The sequence below is a fragment of the Spermophilus citellus genome (genome assembly GCF_964194105.1).
Source record: "Spermophilus citellus genome assembly, chromosome: 3".
Lineage (NCBI taxonomy): Eukaryota > Metazoa > Chordata > Mammalia > Rodentia > Sciuridae > Spermophilus > Spermophilus citellus.
Window position 1 is genome coordinate 176910545 of NC_138184.1, and position 26396 is coordinate 176936940.

Genomic DNA, 26396 nt, shown 5'->3' on the forward strand with positions numbered 1-26396 from the left:
TTATGAACTCAGGACCATTTATTTTTATTTGTTCTTTTAATCTATACATGACAGTAGAGTGTATTTTGACATGTTATACATCATGGAATATAACTTCCTATTCTTGTGGCTGTATATGATGTGGAGTTATACTGGTCATGTATTCATGTATGACCGGGACCATTTTTAATGACAGTCCTAGCTTGGATAATGTGGATCTTAGTCCCAAATTCATATGAGAGCCAGCCTGTGTGGTTACTCCTCTATTTAGAGGCAAGTTTCTTTATTGGCTGGTGTGTATGTGTGTGTGTGTGTGTGTATGTGTGTGTGTGTGGTAATTTAATATTTCACTAAGGGTTTTGTCTTTCTGTGCCCCTGTTCTATGCAGGGGTCTTGTTACCTCCTTGCATGAGCTTTGTTTTGTCTGTTATGCATGGCAACCATCAAACCCCAAAGCTATAACACACCAAGGATTGACAGATACCCTGAGCCTGCTGTCAGGTTAGTATTTGATTAGCTCTCTGCATTCATGCTTTCCTGTCATTTCTGGCCTGAGTATTCTCAGGGCTTTTTTTTTCTTTCCTAATATAGCTATACATTTAAAAAATTTAAGTATCCTATCTAACATTTTTAGTTTTTTTTTTCCTAGGAGGGCTCCTTAGGGTATTGGTCTACCATATTTTTAGTATGAAATCCCTTCCTGTGTCCTTGGGCATATGTGGGAGTTTTTTTTCTGGAGCTGGAATATACACACGTTTTCTGTAAAGGGACAGATCGTAAATGTTTTACTCTTTGTGGTTCATAATTCTCTGTTGCAACTATTCAGCTCTGTGCCCTTGTAGTGTAAAAGCAGCCATAGACAACATGGCCATGGCTGGATCCTACCAATTCCTATTCTAGAGCATGTGTCTGGAAGGGGAGAACCTAGGGACCTCCCATTTTTGCTACCCTGTGTATGCAACCCCCTCCTATTTATTTTCTGGTGTGTTACTTCTGTTCTGTTGCTTTTTGATTCTCTTCTCAAGATGCATGTAGTAGATCTACAAGATACAACTCAATAATGGAGACTGAGTCACTCTCAAGCCTGCAGGAAGGGGATATGACAGAGGACGGAACCCTGCAGGCAGAGCCTTCTCACCATGGACTGGGTCCTGCTCTGTCCTCCACCTGCCAGGCTCACCATCACAGGGGGTAAACCGTGGACTACTCCCAACCAACTCTGGATGGAACACATTTATTTAGGTGAGATATCTGTTTGGTTCTTGAACACTCTGATGGAAGATCATACTAATTACAGAAATCTTGCAACACTTAACTCTTCCTTTCTTTGATTTGTGAGCTTTTAGAAGTCTGTTCCTTTTCATGGGTTCTGGCCTCAAACCTACTGTTAATTACCCGTGTGACCTGACACAATCACATAGCCTCCCTGAGTCTTAGTTTGCTCAGTTACAAATTGCTGATAGCACTTGCCTCATTCCCCAGAATTGGTTACAACTAACTGAAATGATGTTGGAGGGCTCAGTAAAACATAAATTAAATGCATAATCATGTCAACATTAATGTAACAGTACCATATCAATGTAGAACTTTAGTTTAATGCTTAACCCCACTCAAATCTTCATTTATCTTTGTAATAATCCGATCAGATAAGTAAGGCAAGTGTGACGTTGATTTACGTAAAAACTGTTTCCATCCTTATCATTTATTTCAAGTTAGTTTCAAAAAAGGTGGATAAATACCTGCAGTACATTCTTTTTTATTTTTGTTATCTTGGCAGCCAGCTGAGTAATAGTAGAGTTTGCCTGTCCTTGAGTGATTTGAACTTGTTGCAACTTATTCAATGTTTTGTCAAGGTTTAACAAGACAGCTGCTGCTTTCCTAAGGTAAGATATTAACATATCAGATTAGATAAATATGCAATTCTTCCTTTACTTCACCTTGAGAGTTCACTCAACTCAGTCAAAAACCTTTACTGAATTCTTTAGAAAGTGAATTTCAATTCCTCTTAAGCAAGGCAAAGTAATGAAGTCTTTATTTTGAGAAATAGGAATATTTAAATGCCAATAAAACACACACACACACACACACACACACACACACACACACACACACACCTACCTACACCTGGTAGAAACAGATTTCTTTGCACAAAGAAATACTATCAGTCAGTTCCAGTTCCAGCTCTCTGATTTCTCAATTGCAGGGACGCTGCCCTCTTAGGACCTTGCTGGAGTGGGGCAGGCAAGTCAAGAGGCCCCACAGACAGCAAGAGAGGACCAACAACCCTGCATTTCAGGCTGTGTTTATTCAGGGTTATTTAAGCTTTGCTGACATTCCAGCTACCCAGGGGCCCAGTCAGAGGTTAAAATCACAAGCATTCCAAGTGATACAGACTATTTTACAGAAAGGAGCTCACCTTTGTCAACATTCACCAGATACTGAGATCTAAAGGCTCAAAACTACCTTGAACAGAATGTACTAAGTGACTTAAATATTTGAAAGAACTTTGGAGACGCATCCTTAGAAGTGTTTGTGCCCAAAGAACAATTATCCAAACTGCAAAATATACCCTGCCCCATCTAACCATCCCTACTCTCAGTGGGAATTTCTTTTCCTTTCCAAACTTTGGGAATCCTCTCTCCCCCCAACATAAACTCCCCACCTGCATTATCTCACTTCTGTAACATACCCAGAGCACTGCCTACATATATGTATATGTTTTTTTCCATATTCTTTTTTTTTATGTTTTCAATGTACTACAACTTCAGACATTAATAAGAAAGTAAAAAAAGAAAAATTCCAGTAATTCTACCACCTTGAAAGATGTGGGCATATTTGAGTATTTTGTCCTAGAATTTTTTTTTTCTTTTCATGATTGAATTCCTCTTCCCTGTGCAATTCAGTTGCTTAATTTAAAAAGCATTACCATCACACTGACAAAATCTCTTCATATTATTTTAAAAAATTTAATCAACATCATTTTTAATAGTGGTGTAATCATATTGTACTTACTTAAGCTTCCAGATTTTAAATATTAAAACCAGAAGGGGCCGGGCACTGTGGTGCATGCTTGTAATCCCGGCGACTTAGGAGGCTGAAGTAGGAGGATCATGAGTTCAAATCCAGACTCAGCAACTTAGTGAGGCCCTAAGCAACTTAGCAAGACCCTGTCTCTAAACAAAATATTAAAAGAGCTGGGAATGTGGCTCTGTGGTTAAACACCTCTGGGGTCAATCCCTGGTACCAAACAAACAAATCGGGAAGGAATTGAACTTGCAGATGCATCTGGAACCTTTCATTTGTTTAAGAGGATGATGAGGCAGTGAAGGTAGTCCAGGTCTCAGCCCTGATGAGCATCCAAAAATGGTGATGGATGTTCACGTTACCATCCAACTGATGATGTGACCTGACCCACATCACTCCACACTCAGAAAAATATCTTTATGATGCCTTTTTGCTTGGCAAATTCAAAAGGAGGCGAGAGTTAGTTAATCCTGTATACCATAGATTCCATTTTACTCCTGTATTATTCCTGGGACATAATTTCCATTTCTATGTCCTCCACCATCATATATTTTTACTATAGTCTTTTTTTTTTAAATTGAGAATTCCAAAGTAGTGCTTATTATAATAATCCTAAAATTAAAAATGGACAAAGAAGGGAAAAATACACCATATTTCAACAACGTGTTAAAATATCAACATTTAACTCATATATGGAATTTATTGGTATGCATGGGTATTAAGAAGCTTTGACCACTGGGAGGATATTTAGAGTTTTAGCAAAACAGAAAGCAAGCATCCCTGCCCACTGCCTCCCAAATGCCCAGCTTCCTGGGGCACCTCCAAAAAGAGCTTAGCCTTTTATCTGGACATGGATCTATTAGAGGGTAATTTCATTGCACTTTATAGCTCCCCGAGCAAACATTTTTCAGATGATCTTTTAGCAGATGGTCTGTTAAAGCAAGATGAGAATATTAAAACTGCACTTACTCAGCTGCTTTGGCCTTCACCAAAAGCTTTTGGGCTCCATGTGCTGCTTTTTTAAGCTTGTTCTTTTCTGTCCTGTAGTCCTCACCAAGTTGCATAAGTTTCTGTACTTTGTCAAATTCATGGGTTAGATTTTGTGATGTTATTGGTAGGTGGATTTCAAGCACACGATTTGCAACCTTCTCTATGTCTTCTGGAGGCACATTTTCCTCTTAAATAAGAAGAAGGATTTTAGCTAATCATATTCCCTTAGCAAACTCTGTATCTACTACACAGAAATACAATGAACTCAAGTCAAATGCCCTGGCATTTGATAATGTGTCCCTAGAATACAGGGTCTAGATTGCATATGTCCCATAGATGCTCTTCATCCTCAACCTCTTCTTGCCCCTGCAGAAATGCTGCTTCTATATGCTGAATACTTGCTGAGTAAATGCATGTCAGAAAAATGGACTTAGACTTCTTTATTGTAAGTGCAGATTCGAAAGCAGTACAAATGTTTAAATGCCTGCCATTAAAATTTAAACACAGTGAATAAGAGAGGGGTGAGATATTGGGTATAAAGTCAACACAACTCGATTCTGGTCCTCCATGACCATAAGAAGGCTCACAATTTTTTTTGCTCATCTATATAATTGGGCAGCTATTCCTGAGGCTACTGTTCAAAATTCTGTTTTGGAAGGCAATGTGCCAATACAGAGTGGAGTACCATGTGAATAGCACATTGCAAAGAAACTTTTAAATACACCCATTCCTTGCTTGTCAGAAAAGTGAAACTGATCTCCTTTAAGAACTGAAGTGGAAGATGGCAGGTAGGGTGTGGTGTCACAAGCATTTGTCACTCTTCAGCTCCTGACTGACCACCCATTACACACAAGGCACAATGCTGAGTCCTGCAGAGAAAACTAGAGATGGTTTAGACACAGGTCTTATCTTCAAGGCTTTATGGACAAGTGGAGATATAGATGTCCAGTGTATGCAAATATTGATCATAGAGCAGAAATGGTGACTATGAGATGAAATGCTGTGGATTCAGAGGAAGGAGAAAATACTTCAGGAAAGACTTCTAACTGGGCCTTGGGGGATGCAGGTTAAACTAGTAGAGACCGTCGGGTGTGGGGAGGGTAGAGACATCCTAAGCTGAGTGACTTGCAGAAGCCAAAGCTCAGGGTGGTACAAGAAACAGTGATGTGTTGAAGGGCACCTAGGCTGGTTCTATAGCTTGGCTATTGTGAATTGAGCTGCTATAAACATTCATGTGGCTACATCACTGTAGTATGCTGGTTTTAAGTCCTTTGGGTATAGATTAAGGAATGGGATAATTGGGTCAAACGGTGGTTCCATGCCAAGTTTTCTAAGGAATCTCCAAGCTGTTTTCCAAAGTGGTTTCACCAATTTGCAGTCCCACCAGCAATGTATGAGTGAACCTTTTCCCCCACATCCTCGCCAACATTTATCGTTACTTGTACTCCTGATAATTGCCATTCTGATGAGACTAATACGGAATCCCAGTATAGTTTTAATTTGCATTTCTCTAATTGCTAGAGGTGTTGAGCCTTTTTTCATGTACTTTTTGACCATTTATATTTCTTCTGTGAAGTGTATGTTCAGTTCCTTTGCTCATTTATTGATTGGGCAGCTCAGCTCAACAATAGCCAAGCTACAGAACCAACCTTCAACAGATGAATGGATAAAGAAAATGTGGTACAAATACACAATCAAAAGAAGAATGAAATTATGGCATTTGCTGGCAATTGGATAGAACTGGAGACCACCATGCTAAGTGAAATAATCTAGTCCCCTAAAAAACAAAGGCAGAATGTTCTTTCTGATATGTGGATGTTAACACACAACAAGAGAGGGTGAGGAGGGGAAGAATAAAGTCCATTGGAATAGACAAAGGGGAATGAAGGGAAGGAAATGGGGAGGGGAATAGGAAGGATAGTAGAATTAATCAGACAGAGCTTTCCTAGCCTTGTATTTGAATACATGACCAGGGTAACTCCACATCATGTACAACCACAAGAACAGGATCCTAATTAGGATAAGTTACATTCCATGTGTGTATAATATGTCAAAATACATTCTACTGTCATATACATCTAAAAAGAGCAAATAAAATAAAAAGGAAACAGTATATGACAACCGGGCACAGAGATGCACACCTTATAATCCCACTGGCTCTGGAGGCTGAGGCAGGAGGACTGCAAGTTCAAAGCCAGCCCCAGCAACTTAGTGAGGCCCTGAGCAACTCAGTGAGATCTTGTCTCAAAATAAAAACCAAAAGCTCAAAATGTGTCTCATGGTAAATTCTAGGATTTATTACTAAATTAATCTTATACAGAAAGCTATAATTTTTTGGCACAGAGTTGATATTTTGAGATTATTCTTGTTAACAAATTTAGAACCAAGCAGTACATAATCTTTCTGATTTAGGAATGTCATTTCTGCTTAATGTAATTTGAAATTGGTTATAATGCTTGAGTATGAATATTTAAAAAATTTTTTTTTTTGGTTGTAGGTAGACACAATACCTTTATTTTGTTTATTTATATGTGGTGCTGAGGATTGAACCCAGGGCCTCACATGTGCTAGGCCAGTGCTCTACCATGAGCCACAACCCCAGCCCTTGAGTGTGAATTTTTAAAAGAGGAAGAAACAAAAATTATTCTCATGTTGAAAACATATTACCTAACAAAAAGTTCTTCACTTTTTTGATTAAAAGATTCAGTTTTTCTTCTTCAAATTCACTTTGGTTTTTCATATTTGCCAGTTTCTCATTTAGCTGCAAGACATTGTTTTTGGAGACTTCTGCCAGTTTACTTATATTTTTGATCTGGAATAAGAAAATAAAACAACCATGAGGAATGCATGAAAAAACTAAGAATATTCTGTGTTATTTAATTACTTAGCTGTCACTAAAAACTAAATAGAAGTCTAGATACTTAAACTATGAATTCATTTTAAAGGACTCTTTTAATTGGTGATTAGTATCTCTTTCATTATCATGTTTTCACAGGAGCATGAATTTGCCTTTTATAACATTGTCAGTGATCAAAAATGTTATTTGAAAACCTTATCAACCTAGCACTAATATATTTTCTTAATATCAATCTAAAATATGAGTTCTGTTTTAATGAGATGTTTTTGCATCTTCCAATACCAACAACTTGCACAGGACTCACCAGCACTCCCTGCCTGCAGTGGCCACCATGTTTAACAAGTTGAAAACATTTTCTTTTATATAAGTTAAAATAGTTACTCTTCTAAACATTCCTCCACTTCAAGTAATGCACTTTCTCTGAAAGCTAACTAGAAAGCATTCCTTCTCCTAATAAATGAGCTTGACCTGAGAGTGGGCTACAAAGATAAATTCCAAACACTGTGTGCTTGGTGGAGGAATGATGGAGCCGATAGCAACCAGAAGTGCAAATTCTTAATTGTGATTTGAGAGAGGTCATGGGCTTTTTCTTAGGATTCCAACAAATTAGAGAGCGGGAGGAGAAAAGCAGAAAGCAATAGAACAATATTGCCAACAAGCTGAGCTTTAGTGAATAAATTAATTGTGACAGAAATAGGGCCAATTAGGATCAAACCTAATTAGGGAGGAAATACCTTCCTTTATTTCTCTACAAAAGGAACCTCCCTAATTTGAGCCATATAAATTTTGTGAAAAAGCATTTACATTTTGGTCACTAGCAACTGATAAAACAAAAGAGAAGTATTTACATGATGAAATGTATGTATCTTAATTCTCTAGAATTTTCTTAACTTTAAAATGGGTTGCTATCTATTTGAATGGGTATGGATAGCAGTAAAATGAGGATTCCAGAAATAAATATTCTAGACAGCAAAGTACCAAGTGACAGATGAAATCTCAGAGTAGATTAGTTGATACCATATTCAGAAAGAGATTGCTAAATTACTTCACTCTTAAAACATCTCTCTGTAATCCATCTTCTGTCACAATTGATTTCTGAGAATTCTCTCACAATAGAAAATAGTACCCCATTCTATCAAGGTGGCAATCCCTCTCTCACCCTTATCTAGCTTCCCATTTATGTGCTGATTAACCCAGACTCTCCCAATACAGACTTCAGGGTTTATCTTTTATCACTGATAGTCTAACACTATTATTAACTTAAAGATAAAATCAAGCCACAATCAAGGTTCAATTCAATGGTGTCTTTTTTTTTTTTTTGAAGAAGGAGCAATATAATAGTTTAAAATTACATAAAACAATTCTATTTAACTACTGGGACTTAAGACCAGGATTTGCAGTTATGACTGCTGCTGTATTCCCAACTTCTAGATCAATGTCTGGCACACGTTGGCATATTTGTATATAACAGTGAATATTTATGAAAACAATGGGGAACTACATAAAAGTGAAAAACTAGGGCTGGGGATGTGGCTCAATGGTAGTGCGCTCGCCTGGCATGCGAGCAGCCCAGGTTCGATCCTCAGCACCACATACAAAGATGTTGTGTCTGCCGAAAAACTAAGAAAATAAATATTTAAAAAATTCTCTCTTTCTCTCTCTCTCTCTTAAAAAAAGTGAAAAACTATGTAACAATACAAAATTGTGGCCATGTATATAGAATTGTTCATCATTTAGTACATGTAGGATATTCTCCAGCTTGGCTCATCAGATACTTGCTCCAGAACTTGGACTCTGTAGCAAGTGGACAAGGATGTCAGGGATGTGTATGTGTTTTTCTTGGCTGTGGTTCTCACCCAAATCCCAAGCTTGGCCCTTTATATTTCTCTTAATTCTGAGACCTAGAGGTCCTTACATGCATTTCTTTTGTTTGTTTGTTTGGGAGTTGGCTTTTCTTGCTTGGGAATGAGAATGCTGATTAACCCAATATTCAACTCATATTGATTTTAAAAATTCCAGTCCTTAAATTTTTTTTCTTCTTCATCAAAGGTTCTATGTGCATAGTCAAAATACAAGTTGCATCATTGTTATTTTCAAAACCAAAGAATTCAGTGCATCTCGAAAAAACCTAAAGGACTAGGAATGCAGCTCAATGGGGAACACTTGCATAGCATGTCTGAGAGCTTGGTTTCATCCCCAACATCAGAAAAGAAGAAAGAGTTTATGACAATGACAACAGCAACAATGATAATGATAATGATGAGCTAGGTGCTTAAATATGATACTTATTATAAATATGAGCAGAAAAATAAACAGATGACCATAATAACTTTAAATTAACTTTATCATGTCTATCAACATAGGAAGGAGTTCAAAGCCTAAGGGTGTATTCCTATTAAAATATTTTCTAACATTAAACCAATATGGAAATTTATGTACTTAGTAGAATTTTAAATAAACCTTTGAATTTTTGAAAAATTATTCTTTGCTTTGAGAGAGCTATAATTTTTAAAACTTTAAGGCTACATTTCTATGTAGTGTTTTCTATAAAAAAAAAAAAAGTCCACACAAGTCTATGACCCACAGAAATACCCCTTGAGTTTTTTCTTTTCTCCTTTCTTTAATACACACACACACACACACACACACACACACACTCAAACACACACACACACAACTCATACCCATTCTCGATATTCACACTTTAAAATCTACATTCATATCCATATCTATATTTTAATAATAGAATACCTATTGTTTCAGTCACTAGAACACCCAATATGTAGAATCTATCTTCTCTTACTTGGAAGTTAAATGGCACTTCAAAATTTTTCGGTTTTCTTTATTGCTACAACTTTAAAATCAAGCAAGAGAAGAGATTATTTACCTGATTCTTCAACCCTTGAGACTGATTATTCAAATTTTGAACCACAGATTCTGCATCCTGGGCTTTTTGGAGGGCATTGCTTGAGAGGGTCAGAGAGCCATGACAGTTGGGACCACCACACCGCCTGTGTCCCTCAGAGTCCTTGCAGAGAGCTCCCCCACAGGATGAGAAATCACATGACAAGTTCCCAGGTTCTCCACACACCTCACAGGAGAAATGATTTATGTTAAAAGACAACTTGTTAGCAGATTTTCTAACACCACTGAACTCTTTGAAGTAAGGCATTGCTTTATTCATATGAATTTCTTCAACAGTTGTTCAAGCTTGGTAAATGGGGGTGACCTACTGAATGTTTCCTAGGTAACTAGGTAACTGAATAATTACCTAAATTATTTCTCTGTATTGTGCCAATATGTCATTTTTGTATTTATAGTTTAGGGGAAAAATGGTTAGATTTTAGGGTCTCCATGTTAATTTAATTTTTATTCTTTTTTTTTAATTGGTTGTTCACAACATTACAAAGCTCTTGACATATCATATTTCATACATTAGAATCAAGTGGGTTATGAACTCCCATTTTTACCCCAAATACAGATTGCAGAATCACATCGGTTACACATCACATTTTTACATACTGCCATATTAGTGACAGTTGTATTCTGCTACCTTTCCTATCCTCTACTATCCCCCCTCCCCTCCCCTCCCATCTTCTCTCTCTACCCCATCTACTGTAATTCATTTCCCTCCATGTTTGTTATCCCATTCCCCTCATAACCTCTTATATTCCAATTTTTATTCTTTTAAAATGTGTATTAATTTAGCCGGGCACAGTGGTGCATGTCTGTAATCCTAGCAGTTTGGGAGGGTAAGGTAAGAGGATTCCAAGTTTGAGACCAGACTCAGAAAGTTAGCAAGATCCTGTCCTGAAAATAGAAATATAAAAAGGAGTGTGAATGTACCTCACTGGTAAATAGCCTCTCAGTTCAATCCCCAGTACCAAAAAATAAAATAAAATAGGTCTTAACTTTTACTTACAAAAAGCAAGAGGAGTAAATGCCCACAATCTGTATACCATTTCAGAAATAGTAAATAATATAAAACAATAGTCAAGCAATAATCTTTAATATGATTAAAAGTTAATCAAAAATAAAAATTAAATATATTTATATATTTTGAGAAAATATATATTAAATATTATTTATATATTATATATTTGAATTGCTCACACTTTTATTAATCTAAATTTAAAAGTAAGTAAAAAATAAACTATAAAATAGGGAGGACTGGGGCTGTAGCTCAGTGGCAAAGCACTTGCTTAACACATGTGAAGCACTGGGTTTGATCCTCAGCACCACATAAAAATAAACAAATAAAATAAAGGTATTGTATCCATCTACAACCAACAAATATTTTTTTTAAAAAAGACAGGGAGATACAATTAAGAAATTTGTAGACCACACAGAATCCACCAACCCTTTTACGTACCGTTATGAGTATTTACCTTCTCATTCAATATTTGGATATCTGGTATCTTAATCTGCTTTAACTTTTCCAATGACAAGTTTTCTTTTGAGGTCAGTGTATCTAAAATGGTAAGCAAGCTGGTCCTGGTGTTTACAGAGTTATTTATGATGGAACCAGTTTCATTAGTTTTCTTTTCAGCAGATGATGATATGTGGTAATACTTCTTGATATTTTCTAAGGAATCTACATCAACACAAATTGAGGAAAGTTAAATTTTGTGAAAAATAAGTGCACCATCTCTCACTATGATCATTCTACAGTTTGGCTACTGTCTTGGTCGAAACTTTCACTACAAAATTTCAAGATCCTCTTGCTTGATTTTGCCTTTAATGGGGAAGAAGAGACATAGTATAATAGATCTGGACATGAGATACACAGCTTTGACATTAAAGTCCACTGGGATGGATTTGTCCTGGTTCCACTCTCTACTGTCTGGATACATCTTAGAGCAAATCAGTTAATCTCTTAGATTTTGTTTATTTGCAAATTCATAATACTTTTTGAGGACTGAGATAATATGAAAAATTCTGTAAAATATGTCACAAATATAAAGTGTTGCTATAAACACCTTTATAAACTCTAATATGATAAAACAATTAAGTTTACTTGACTGTAAAGAGCAGGAGTTGACAAACTATTCAGCAAAAGCCAGAGAATTAATGTTTTAGGATTTGCTGGCCATGATGTTTTTGTCACAATTACTCAACTCTGACATTGTAAGTGGAAAGCAACAACAGGTAAGTTGTGTGTGTGTTTTTTTTTTTTTTAATTTTTTTTTCAGTTGTAGTTGGACACATACCTTTATTTTATTTATTTTTATGTGGTGCTGAGGATCGAACCCAGGGCCTCCCATGTGCTAGGCGAGTGCTCTACCGCTGAGCCAGAACCCCAGCCCCTAAGGTTGTGTTTTAATGACATTTTATTTGCAAAAAGAGCCCATCAGCAGGAATTGTCCTAGGGCTGCACTTTGCAGACCCCTGATGTTGAGGCTGATGATGTTAGCTAAGGATAGCTAGTTGAGAGTTTTCTTCTCTTGTTCTTTCTTCCTTTCCTGGGGATTGAATCCAGGGGTGCTTTACCACTGATCTATATCCCCACCCTTTTTAAAATTTTTTTAAATATTTATTTTGTAGTTGTAGCTGGACACAATACTTTATTTTGCTTATTTATTTTTATGTGGTGCTGAGGATTGAACCCAGGGTCTCGCATGTGTGAGGTGAGCGCTCTACTATTGAGTCACAACCCCAGCCCCGCTTTTTGAATTTTTATTTTGAGAAAGGATCTTGCTAAGTTGCTTAGGGCCTCATTAAGTTGCCGAGGCTGACCTTGAACTTGCAATCCTCCTGCCTCAGTCTCCCAAATTGCTGGGATTACAGGCACCTGGTTGCCAGTTGAGTGTTTTCTATATGCTTATGCTTTGATTTTCTTCCTCAGTCTTCAGCAAACACAGTGAAGAACACATTAGTGTGATCATTATCATTTTACAAATGAGAAAACAGAGGCTCTGGTGAGGTAAGTTATTTGCCAAGACCTCACTGGTAAGATAGCAAGCCAGGATTTGAACCCAGTGGTTTGACTCGAGAGCCTGCATTCTTAACACTTCTATTTTCTGTATTTGTGATAAAACATGAATTCATGAATGTAATATGGTATATTTTAATGGAGATTAACATACATTAGACTTTTAAACTATATCTCTACATTTTTGGAACTGGGGGTCAGGCTCCTGATCTTTACCTCCTACATAAGCATAAAACAACCACACCTTATCTTTTCAAACTTTCTGGTTCTTACCATTGTCATGCTCTTAATATATCACGTTTCTCATTTATCATGAAAAAAATAAAAACACGTTCCTATTTCTTGGAATGATTTTTAGCTTTTATTTATATGACACATTTATCTCCGTCCTGTGACGCTCTGTTCAATGGCCACCTACTCCCTGAAGCCTTTCCTAATAAGCACAGGAAGAATTCTTTGCTACTCTGCTTCCAAAGCAGTTGCTAGTGTTAAAATGGTTGTTTCTATTCCTGTCTCCCTCAGCAGACAGGAATAACACAAGGGCAGGTACTTGATGATTCATTGCCTTATTTCTACTGACCAGCATAGTGTCAAGAATACAGAAAAATCTGGGTAACTACTGTTGGATTGCAAATTTGAGAGGATTAGCATGTGGTCAAACTTTATGCAGAAACAGTCAAAGACCATTTTCCTTCTTACCTTCAGTGCTTGCATTAAGAATGCTAGATTGCAAATTATTTCAGATTAGGAATCAGTAAATTGTGTTGAGCATCATTAATAGATCTGTGGTAGAACTCATTTCACTAAATGTAGGCATTCTTCAGGGAAATTAGGCATTCCTAATTGTATTTTTTGCCCCCTCTTTGGGGGTTGAAATTAGATGAAAAACATGTATTTTCTCCCATTTCTTCTTAATTAGACAGGGTAGGTAATTCAGTATTGCTTCCCTTGGTAGTAATAGGTTGTCCATCACCAAATACAATAGGGATGTCATCTTAAACAGGAGATGAACTACACGGTTTTGTTTAGAGTTCCATTTATTCTGTAAGTTGATTTTGGTTTGGCACGGCTCACATTCAGTTTTAAGAACTATGCAATATGAATTCTAGTATGTTGCTTGACTAACTCCTACAAAGTTCTTATGAGAAATGTTGTGTTTAGTTCTTTTTGCTGCATATTCCCTTGTATTTGTGGTTGCTGGAAATGCAGTAGTTTACACCCAGGAAGGCACAGAAACCTCTCTCTCATTTGCTTATATCCATCTTAGAATTTCTAAGTTACTGATTACTCAAGACACCTTATAGGGTTTGGCATTAGATTTCTTTGGGTTTTAGTATTTGTTTAGAATCAGATATTGTTACCTTTATTTGTTATTTTGAGCAAGTGTTATCCAGCCTCTGCAATGTTTGAAAAGCTGACCTCTTCATATACAAACAAAACATTTAATGGGTGTGTTTGCATGTTCTAAAGTGTTCAGGCGCCATGGTTAAGTATGGGATGACTCACTAATGGAATGCACGATGGATTTCGTCAAACTTCATGCAGAAACAGTCAAAGACCATTTTTCTTCTTACCTTCAGTGCTTGCATTAAGAATGCTAGATTGCAAATCAATTTTCTCCTGAACGTTTTCAAGCAAGTGGTCTGTTTCATTCCTCATCCTTACTATGGTTTCTGTCAGATCTTGGAATTTGTACACCGTTTTCAATTGTTCATTTAGATGCGTGATTTGTTTTCTGTTGAAGAAATGAGGGTTAATGTGTTTACTGAGGGTAAGGTATTATGTGTGATATATTACTGAAAAAACATGCCACATTAATTGCTCTTATTATCTTGGGTGTACTCAATTAGAAGGGACTCCCTCCATAAACACGGTTTTTCATTTGACTCTATAATTCTGTTTATGGTTCATTTGTTTTCTCTTAATTAAGTTTCCTGAAATATTTCATTTAAACTAATACCTGTATACCAATTCTGGCAGAATAAGGGTTTATAATCTTTCCATGTCAACTATTTATGCTCTCTCTTTCTTTGCTTTGCATTTTAAAACATGTATTTAGACATGGTTCATTTAAATCAATTTAAAAGAGCCCCTCTACCTCTGGTTTGCAACACATGATAACAAAGAACACGTCACACAGCCTAAAGTAAAAATCAGTTCTTAATTTAGAGTAAATCTATGTTCAACAACGTTTGTTTCAGTGTTCCTTCTGTGCAGGGTCTTAACTTTAATTTTCATGAGTGACAAGGTGAGTATGTTCTGGGTCTATTTTTTTTTTGTATTATCTGCTCTTTGATCATGCATATCTTTGTAAAACCTCAATTTGCTGGGTCCAACATATACAGCTGGTTCAAGTAGATTATCAGTATATCCTTTGTGATGCAGAAACTGGGTGAAAATCTTGGAGGGTACACTTAAGGGAACATGAATTATGGGACTAATTTATCTTGGCACAAGTACAGAACATTAGCTAATGCTTTCCTAGCTTTTTCTTCTCTTTCTTTTCTATAGACTTTTCCTTCAGGCTTCAGTTGTCATAACTATAATTCTTCAGGCTAATAGTGATAACAATAAAAATAATAATTATTGTTATTCCTTAAATACTATGTGCCAAACTCCATACTAAGTGTCCCATCTTGAGTAATTCTCCCAAGAATCCTATGAAACAAACACTTTCTCTCTCTTTTGTTCACGAAGAAGCGTAGCTTGGAGAAGTTAAGTCACCTTCCTGAAGCTACACATATCTAGTGGATGCAAACCAGGGAGACTTGACTTCCCAGTTCATGCTTTTGACATCCCAGGTTCTCTGTCTTCCTGCTCCCCTTTGATTTATAATTTATCCAGCAAATGTTCATTATATAATTACACTTGGCTTAAAAAGGCAAACACAGGAGAAGGCAATCCTTGCCTGGGAGTCCCCTGGTGAGGCAATGGCAAAGGAGCACAACGAAGTGGGAGGATGGAATAGGAAACACAAGCCTTTCTCTGAGGAGACTGGTAGCCACCACCGTCTTCTCGTCACTGTAGGCATGGCCCCGGGACCCCCCTTCTGCTGTCTTCTCTCTGGCTCTACTTAGGGCTCTTGCAGTCTTTTTGTTGACTGGCTCATTCTGCTTTCTTGTTGGTATACTGACATTTTCCTGACATCTATAACCACAAACCACTGGTCTTGGCCTATGCTCATCATCAGGCATGTTTTCTTTGGGCCACTTAGTGCATTTTACAAGTGCTATTGGGTTAGCTTTAGAATGCTTTAAAATGGGAACATGTCATGAAAATCTAAATGTCTGTGTCTCATAAAAAGCAGGGGGATTTGGTCACAGGGCCCAAATCTTGCAGGGCAAAAGTCATTAGAGGGTAGAGATGTGTCTGTTCTCATTGGCCAGCTTGACTTGGCCATGTGACTTCCCTGGGCCCTATCACTGTGTTTATGAGGTGGTGACCCTTTCTCTGAACTATACAAGTAGGCTGTATCTCCTTCCTTGTGTAACTTTTAAGCAATTGTCTTATATATCTGAGATATTTGCATATCGATAATGAATCTTAGAGTTACACTTAAGTTATGTAGGAAATAATACTCTATAGCTTCAACTATTTCTTAATTCAGAAACTTTTAATGGGGAGTGGAGACATTGTTTATATAACCTCACTTTTTGAGATTTCTTAGTAAACTATGAGCTTCTTTGAGGATAGTAACTATACCCAGTTCATCCAGGTTTTGCCCAGAGCAAGTTGGCCCACTCTGCCTCAAGAGTCTAGGTGCCTGTCCTAACTGTGCAACTCTGCCATTCCAGAGGGAGAGCAGCCACAGAGGGTACGTGAATACATGGGGTTGGTTATGTTTCAGTGAACTTGATTCACAGAAGCAAGGGCTGGGTTGGATTTGACCTGTGGGCTGTAGTTTGCTGATTTCTGGCCCAGAGAAACCAATGTAATTTGAGAAATGGTTGATGAATGGAAAAAAAAAAAGGAATCAACAATATGTAATAAAAACAATCTTGCATTTTGAAGGAATACCATATTTGTTATAAGACTGCACACTAATGTATGGGCTTCTAAACAACTGAAAAATTTGGGAAAATTTAGCAAGTTTTCCATGAGTGCTTTGATAAAAAATATTATTATTTGTATTAGAAACAACTATACTTCCAGTTTGTCTTTTCAGCTCTGCTGGGTTTGAACTTCCCAATTAATCTCCTTTCTCTGTGGGTGGAATCATGCCCCTGAGTGTGCTGGGCAAGTGCTCTACTACTGAACTACGTTCCCACCCCTCAATTAACCTCTTATTGACCGTCTTTTTGTTATAATCAATGGCATCTGGAAAAAATCACATACAATTCTAACAAGGCAAGAAAGACAGACCAGCAGGGTTACTAGCCTGGTTATTAACTGAACACTTATCTATTCCCTGATATCAATGAAGACAGAGGCAGGAGCTGAGGTAAGTCAGGAGCTGGGCTATCTTTCCCTCAAGCACAGAGCTTACCTAACAGAGTCATGATAATCCTTGACTTTTAAGAATTCCTCAGATGAGAGAACAGGATGTTTCAAAATCCTCTCTATTTCAGACATGTTCTCTCTGAGGCCTTTGAAGTCGACCTCACAGACCGGCAGGGTCTCTCTTTTATCTTCCATGTTAGCAGCCAGCTTAATTAACCCTTGCACTGCTTTGGAGAGGGAAGAAATGGCCTGGTCCCATTGATCAAAACACAAGTGACATCGAAGACAAGTAGGGAATTCCTGACCATGACCCCGGGCACAGCGGTCACATCGCTGGCCGCTGACACCCTCCCGGCAGTGGCACATGCCTGTGTCTGGGTCACAGATAGGCTTCTGGGTTCCTTCTATGTTGCAGTCACATGCTAAAAAGGAAGAGAAAAGAAGCAAAGAATGTCACTTGGTTTTTTGCTTATGACTAGCTCAAGAACACAGCTCTCTCTTCTTTCCTGAGAATCTTTCCAACGTATGTTTCTAAGGTGGCTATTTAAAAACTGTACAATTTCAGAGATCTGTGAAATGGTCATGCCTCTGTATATACATGCCTCTGTATATTTTAATAGCAAATCAGTTCATGGTTTCTATATGGAAAATTTGGGAAACTGTTTTATATATTGTGTGTGTGCATATGTATATTCTTTATCTGTTTGAGAGAGACATATGGATTTGATGGTGGGTAGCACTTCAGACATGCTACTGCCTCAAAGAAGTCCCAGGTGTGCTGGTGTGCTGACCCACGATGTCTTCCATTACATAAGGGGGGCTATTTCATTCTCAAAAAGTGGGGGAATTAAATGCATATTATCTGAATTTTGAAATTTTATCTGATGCCCCATAGCATTTTGAGTAGGTTCCTGATCAAATCAGAGGATGGACGATGTGGGAAGCTATTGCCATCATTGCAATCTCTCAAAGATTAGGGAATCACTGGTCCATGTCTTTCAACTAATTGCAAGAAACAAATGATCTAAAAGGCATTTGACAGTTTGAATATAAATAAGGCCAATTACAAATACAAACTGATTAACACCCTAACCTCCTCAACTAGATATTATCCAGCACATATTATCAGATTTGGTCCAGGGGCTTCAGCAGGAAGCCCTGGGGGTGGTGTTATATCACTTCCCCAGCTGGAAGGCAAGGTTCCCTCCTCATTTACCTGGTCTCCTCCAGGAGCTTTAGTGGAGTCTGTGGCCTGTGGGGAACATTTGTAAAGTTTCTCTATTGCTTCACAATAAAAGGTGAAAGCATTTTTATGAAATAAGATTATTGGAATATTAGATGATTATGGAAAAAGAGGTCCTCTAAGACAAAATTTACAAGAGTTAAAATTTCTCCCTGTTTTTGGTTTTTCTTTTCTTTTAGGGGTGATAGTGTTGGAGATTTTACCCAGGCCTCTGTATGCTCAGCAAATCCTCTACCATTGAGCTACATTGCCAGCTCCTTTTCCTGGTTTTGAAATGATCAATTCCACTTAGAAAACTAAATAAAATGTAGCCTGGAGAAAACTCACTGAGAACACATATTTGAAGGGGGCAAGGGAAGAATGGCAATACTTTTAGCCACAAGAGACCATTTTTTCAGAAATGGAGAGGAGGAAAGAGTTATTATGCTTGGCGATATAGGGGTGACCATGATGGCAAGACCATCACATTTGGCATCTCTTTGGATTGATCTCCTTTGGAAGGTGAGTTTAAATGGGGATTAAAAAATCCTGTTCCCTAGAACCAACCCAGACTGTAAATTTGCACAAATGTGGCACCCACTAGCTGTATGTGGCTATTTAAAATGAAATAAATAAAGAATTCTGATCCTCTGTTTCAGTACATGCTAGTTACCTGTAGCTGGTAACTGGGCAGCATGGCGGTTGAACATTTCCCTCACTGCAGAAAGTTCTATTGGACACAGCTGCTTGAAATGCTGCTATTTAGGGCTCACATACGTAATGAAGGCCACTGGAAGAAACTCCAAGAGAGTGGTGGTGTCACATTGTTTGTGACACCTAAAACACCCAGCAGGCGTTCTATGAATGTTTATTAACTAAGTAACTATGGGATAGACCCAGGGTCATGGGTCACTTTGAGGAAATATTTATCTCTCTGGCTTCCTATGCCTATCTCCCAGCCTCTCCCTCAGACCAGAATGGTTAATTTTCCCCCAAACACTTGTAAACATCAGAAAATTGGTTATGAATCATGGTCCTAAAGGTCTGTTCCACTGTAGTGAATCCAAGGAATTATTATTATTATTTAGTTGGGGTCTCACTATATTGCCCAGGGTGGCTCCAAACTCCTGAATTCAGAGATCCTCCTGCTTCAGCCTCCCTAGTAGCTGGGACTAAAGGCATGCACTACCATGCCTGACACAATTTTGAGGGATTTGAATATAGGCTGGTTTTTAATACAGGCTAAAAGTTTTAGCATAGGAGAAAACTTTTTTTTTGTAGGGCTACAAAAAGATTATTTTCAAAACTCAGATAAAACTTTGTGAATTTTCAAATGAAGTCCACATCTAAAATCAACAACCAAAGGAAGGAATTTGAAACTCAGTGGGTTCATCATGTGCCCACGGCAGGGCCAGCTGAGTGTACTCACATGCTTAAAGAGCTTCAATACTTACGAAGGCATTGGCCGAATGGGTCTCCATAATAATTTTCCTGGCACTCACTACAGTGTTTCCCACCATAGCCCAGTTTGCACAGACATTGGCCTGTAAGCTGTGAGAACAGTCACGGGTGAGGAAGGGACGAGCTCTGTGGTGTGAAATATAATGCATTTGCACAGGGAACATTTTTCCCTCCAGTGACTTAGAACATACAGCTGTGCAAAAGCGGAGAAGGATGATTCCCACGGCCAGCAAGCACCCTGGATAATACTGAGACTCAGGAGCTAATGTGTTTTGGCTCTAGGCTGTTGGATATACCGCCTGTGTCCAGCTGTTCAGGGACAGGTGGCCCCAAGTGGGGAAACATACACAGATGTAAATGAAAACAAAACACATATTGGGAAATGGGCCACATTCTTTCCCTCTACAGTTATGGGAGTTTCCCCCAGAAGAGAGAGATGGGGAGCCAAGCCAAAGACCTGGTCTAACATTCATCAATTAATTTGGCAAGTAAGGTTTCCATTAAGGAATGTGCAATGTAGATTGTATTAACTGAGCTAGGGTTCTGCTAAAATAAAAAAAAAAAGAATTGTTTTGTACTTTATAGTTAATCATTTAATGACTGTTATTTAACTGTAGGGGAGAAGGCTAAACTTTCTTGAATCCTCCCAACTGGATTATTGACTAGTTGTTCTAAAAACTGAGGAGGTTAGAAGATAATATGTGAAAAATACAAACATAAATCACTATTGTAGTAGTTCTACACTATGCTTGACCAAATCTGCTTAAACGTCAACTCTGTCAAAAGGCTTCCAGTAAATTAGCAGCTAGATTCATAAAGTGACTGGGTCTACCAAGCTTCTACTCATCTTTAGATTCCCACTAGCTTCTGCTAAAAAAAAAAAAGGGAATGATGGGGAGCTTGCTGCCCTTGAGCCTGTTGTACTGCTAGTTGGTCTGGATTGTTGGGCACTGGTTTCTCTACTGATGCAAAATCTGCCTCCTTGTAACTGGTTCCTATTATTATGAGTCCTGTCTTGTGGGATTGTATAAAACAGGGAGCCTCCCTCTTTCTTAACAAAAGATGGCTATCTCAACTGGCCTTTGCATCTCTTCTCCAAGCTGACTGCCTCCAATTCTTTCAAACCTTCATCACAGACTAGCATGGTTCTATCCCTTATTCTAATTGCCTTCTTTTGGACATAACCTCTATGTTATGTTTAAAATATGATGCTGAGCAGAAAGACAAATCCTGACCACTCTCATTCATATGCATGTGGAAGCTTAAAAAGTTGATCTCATAGATGTAGAGAGTGAAATGGAGGAGGCTGGAAGGATAGAGAGAGGGGAGAATAGAGGAGGGTGGGTTGATGGGTGCAAAAATACAGTCAGGAGGATTAAGTTCTAGTCTTCTATAATATAACAGGGTGACTAGTTAATAATTTATTACATATTTGAAAATAGCTAAAAGAGAGGATTTTGAATGTTCCCAACACAAAGAAGTGATAATAATTGAGGTGATGGATATGCCAAGCATCCTGACATGATCATTACACATTGTGAATATGTATCAAAATATCACACTCTACTCCATAAATGTGTATAGTTACTATGTGTTAATTAAAACTTTTTAAAAAATTACAAAAAAATATGGTGCTCAGAAATGACCACAATGTTCCTGGAGCTTCCTGACCAGCAGAGCAGATATGGAGCAATGATTGCCCTGAGCTGGGCATGCTGTGACCCTATTCTAGTTGGAACAGGCATCACCCCTTTGGCAGGCCTGGCACGCTGCTGGCTCACTTGAAGCTTGAACTTGCAAGTGAAAATTTTCAGATATTTTTCACAGGAGCTGGTGCCAAGTTATTATCCAGTATTTGTGCAAGTGATTTTAAAAACCTAATTGCACAATTTTACTTCTACCCTGTTAACATTTCCTTTTGTTTCTAGCCTACACGACAGCCTGTTAGGTTGTGCTGTCTTTTGCACATTAACTTACAGCTTTGCAGTATCTGCACATTTGAGAAATACTCCAACTCTGCTAAACTGTTGATGAAAACATTGGACAACACGTTGGGATCTCTCTGTGGGAATGCACTAGGGGCCACCCCTGGCTGACACAGAGACATTTATCAGTAGTTGTATGAACATCTGGGAATCTAACTGTTCACATGTCTTCTCTATACTCCAATGAAAAGTGTTTCCTGATTGTAGAGAGTAACCTTCCCCATGGGATCCATAGTGGACCAAACAACATAAATTACCCTTGCCATGAGGTGCTTTTTGGTTAAACCAATGTCATCTGACCTTCAGCTTCATAGGCTTCCTTTAGCTTCCATGGCTGAACTGAGTGTTGAGTAATGCTACAAAGATGCTTCCCAAAGGGTCTAAGAGGCATGTGGGACAGAGCAGTCATCCATGTTAGAAGTCCCTCATGAATCAGGAAGCCCAGCAGTCTGTGGCGTTCTACCAATTTATTCCATGGTTAGTGGCTACAGGTAAGAAGAGAACACAAAAAATGGGTGTGTTCACCTAGCATCCAGATCTTGAACTCTAACACTATCTCCAATAAAGGAACCAGCACTCATTGGACAAGGGGCTGATTCTAGGACTGGGGCAAGAAATACATAAAGATGAGCCTGAAACATTTTTTAGTGTAAAAAAATAAGGAAGTACTTTGAAAACTCCTACAATTTAGGGATATGTCAAGAGGACACAGAGGCCTAATGAATGAGCTTCCAATGGTTAAAGTTGCAAGAATTTAAAAACAAAATAATGTTGGACCATAACCAATAGTGTAAGTATCCATGAATTCATGGTGATATAAATACATTGAATAAATGCATAAATGGGCGACAACAAAAATATCCCCTGTGCAGAAGAATTCCAACTATTTATGGAGATACTCTGCCCTCCAGGGGGTGGACATAATTCCTTGCTGCTTGAATGTGGGTTGTGTGTGGCGACTTCCATCCAAGAGTACAGTGTGCAAAGGAGGAAGAGAGTGACTTTAGAAGACAGAAACCTGACCAGTGCTACCTCTGCCTGGTGCCCAAGATTCACATCAAGAGTAATAAATCATGTTAATAACATGTACCTTTAATATGTGACGAGAAGGGGAACACTTTACCTCCTAGCTCTTCTCAAAACCCATAGCTCCAGTCTAACAAGGAAAACTTTGGATTAATTTTAACTAAGGGACATTCTACAAAACACCCCTCAAAACTGTCAAGGTCATCAGCAACAAGGAAAGTCTGTGAAACTGTCACAGCCAGGACTAACATACAGAGAAACAATGACTCACTATAGTGAGTTCTGGATGGGGTCTTGAAACAAAAAAAAAAAGATATTAGGTAAAAACTGAGGAAATCTGAATAAATAATGAAGTTCAGTTAATGATAATATATTGATCCTGGCTCATTAATTGCGGCAACTAGTGTAAGATGTTAACAGCAGGGAAAACTGGTGTGGGGTACATTGTCTCTGTACTATCATCAGACTCTCACAAATCTATTTTAAAATAAAAAAATTTACATTTTAAAAAAAGGAGAATGGTAGGTTTGTGTGGGTTGGTGGGGGGAGGGTTGGAGAAGAGGAAGAAGAGAAGGGAAAACACATTCTATATGTAAGAACTACCTTCAAAAATGTACGTTAGACTTGACCTTTGAATAATAAATTGAACAGTGCAGCTGAAATTGGAGGTGAGCTATGCATACTAATTATGATTACTCTAGCTTCTTAAATTAGTATTTTGATCCAATTAAACTCTGATCCCTATATTGTGAATTTGTCTTTTTCTAAAATTTCTTACTATTGTTTTATCCTCTCCCATCTCTATTAATGTGAAAAATGGACTCATTAAGCCAACAAACAAGGCAAAACAAAAAACAAATTATGGTATTAACATTTTTTTCATTAATAGATATTATAATAATTTTTAAAAATTCTGTGCCCCTTGTTTTATTGACTAAAAACCATAGTTAAGTAGTGTTAGCTGTATATTCTGTGGTGACCATTGGCTCCCAGTGGCCTATCTAGCCTGGGCTCTTTAGAAGCACTCATGCTGGTCTGAACATAAAGAAGAAATCCTGCTTTACCAGACATAAAGAAACTGATAAGTCCTCAGAAATGACAGCTCCATTTTAAAAATGGAATTGTGTCTCTAGCACAGCAAACAAAACAAAACAAAACAATCCAACCAACCAACATAACAACAGCAACAACAACAACAACAACAACAACAACAATAACAAAAGGAACTGTGGATTCTGAAGGCACCTGTTTATTTCCATCCTGATTAATAAGTAATTTCTGGTTAACAGCCTACTTCTTGGGTCCTCCCTATGATCCTGAGAGGGAAGGTTGGTGTCTGGGCTTTGTTGTGCAGGAAGTCTGACTTCCCCAGTCACAGACAGGCCTAAGGAAAATGGAAGTGGGTAAGCTTAACTCAGAGATCCTCATACTCTTTTTCTGAGTCTTTTCATTCCTTAGTAAATAAATACCAACTCTGTGCCTATATAAGGTTATTCATGTCTAAAAACAATAGCACACTTAGAAAATTTTCTTTACACATTTGAAAGCCACATTTCAGTCAATAAAATTCTCACTTTTGAATGCACTAGGAAGTTTTAAAGTGTCTTGCCTGGTCACAGTGGCTGCTTTGAGAGGTCTGGTGGTCACAGTCACATGACTGACATCCCCTGCCAGGGACAAGATTCCAGTGTCCATCAGCACAACGGTCACAAGCCAGGCCTGTGACATTTGGTAGACAAGGGCATGCACCAGTGATGGGGTCACAAAGGCAAGCTTCCTCACCAGGGGGACACACAGTGGGACTGACTCCAGAAGGGTGGCAGAAGCATCCTGAGATAAGAAAGCTGTTGTTAGAAGTAAATTCAATAACACTGGCATTTAACAAACCATGGGAACAGCATTTTAGACCTGGATATATTGTTTTTTTCCAAAGGAATCAAAGAAAACCCTCACAATAGCATGGGATTTATTAGAGAATCTAAGCTGAACCCATTCAATTATTTTTGATTCCCCCAAGTGCCAGTTTCACACGTGTCAACCCACTGTGCTCTGGGAGCTCACAGTAAGGATGACTATAAGCCTCACTTTCCCCTTATGTCATTCGCCGAAGCCCTTTTTATTTAAACGATTTGGAAAAAAAAAAGGATTACTAAATCAATTTGGGTTAGTGGAAATAGTTAAAATATCCACTGATATTTTAGTGCACATTTTTTCTTTCTTTTTTCACAGAATAAATCTTGGTCTTCCACAGCGATTCTCACATTTATACATTAAAGCCACTTGATGAGCTTCTTAAAATACAGATTCCTGGGCCTCACAGAGATTCTAATTCTGTGGGTCTGGCCTATAACCTAGGAATGTGCATTTGAGTCCCCCCACCTCACCCTAGCTCCAGGTGATTCTGGAACAGGTACCCTGTGGACCACACTTTAAGAAATGTGCTTTGAATCTACTAGGACAGGTGTTAAAGCAAGAGTCATAAAAGGCAAATGAACAACAGCAGTTTGAGACTGCATTTGAGAAAGCCTGTGGTGATGCTGCACTCATTTCTGTGGGTGTCAACTCAGTGAAACAGCCCTATCACCCAACTGGTGTTGGGTGCTGCTTTCACTTGCAGGGACTAATCTAAATGAAGCAAGCATGGGAAAGCTGACAACACATTAATGAGCTGCTACTCAGCCACTGCATTCCTCCCAGACAGCTTTGCAGACTTACTTCTGCAGGTCTGATTGAGGGCTGATCCAAAGTGACCTGGTTTGCAGAGCTGGCAATTTGTACCCTGAGTATTATGCAGACATCGAAGGCACTCCCCTGTTACCCGGTTGCAGGACTCTGGATCAGTTACATCTATGTTGTTGTTGCAGGCACATGGCTGGCAAGGTGCTCCCGAAACACTTGGATTACCATAGAAACCAGGAGCGCATTCTCCACACTGAACACCTGAAGGCAGGTGGTAGGAAAAGGGAACAGGATGAGGCATAAGTGTTGGGTAATGGAGGGGGATTGATGTAAATAGAGAATTCTTGGACTCCTCTAGGTATAAAGAGAAGTCACACCTTTGAGGGGTGTGAATAAGAAGAAGTATTGTAAATAAAATAAAATATTCCTTTTAATGTATTATTCCACTCAGAAAATTAAAAGGTCATACAGAACTAAGAAATCTTTGGTGAAGAGTAGATTCTAGTCTTTATCAAAAACTAAGGAGTTGTGGGCACAGTACTTCTAATTCCTATGTCACCAAAGTTACTCTTATGTGCCCCAGGACTGAAAGTTCAGTGCAACAGTCCCTCTCCTCCTGGTGGCACCCCAACTTCCATCCAATGAGGCAGCTCTGAAGGGAAAATGCAAAACAAAAAAAAGTGATGGACTGGGAGGTGTGTTTAAGGTGAAGAAGGGCGAGGGCAGTTTTTGATATATGAGCCCTTGGGTGTTTCTCCTAAGCATCAAATACAGAAGCCATCTTTCTCTTCAACATTCTTT

At 38.3% G+C, this 26396-nt stretch overlaps 1 protein-coding gene across 1 annotated transcript in view; it reads right to left on the reverse strand.

Moving 5' to 3' along the window:
• LAMB4 (laminin subunit beta 4) overlaps positions 1-26396 on the reverse strand; it is a gene marked incomplete at its 5' end in the record, with an annotated part of 94701 nt that overhangs the window by 6739 nt on the left and 61566 nt on the right. The window contains 10 exons of the mRNA XM_081283300.1: positions 1719-1857; positions 3973-4180; positions 6661-6805; positions 9738-9941; positions 11239-11444; positions 14357-14517; positions 17269-17644; positions 19899-19995; positions 24526-24746; positions 25632-25856. Coding sequence (XP_081139426.1) covers positions 1719-1857; positions 3973-4180; positions 6661-6805; positions 9738-9941; positions 11239-11444; positions 14357-14517; positions 17269-17644; positions 19899-19995; positions 24526-24746; positions 25632-25856 — 1982 coding nt within the window. The remainder of the gene's footprint in view (positions 1-1718; positions 1858-3972; positions 4181-6660; positions 6806-9737; positions 9942-11238; positions 11445-14356; positions 14518-17268; positions 17645-19898; positions 19996-24525; positions 24747-25631; positions 25857-26396) is intronic.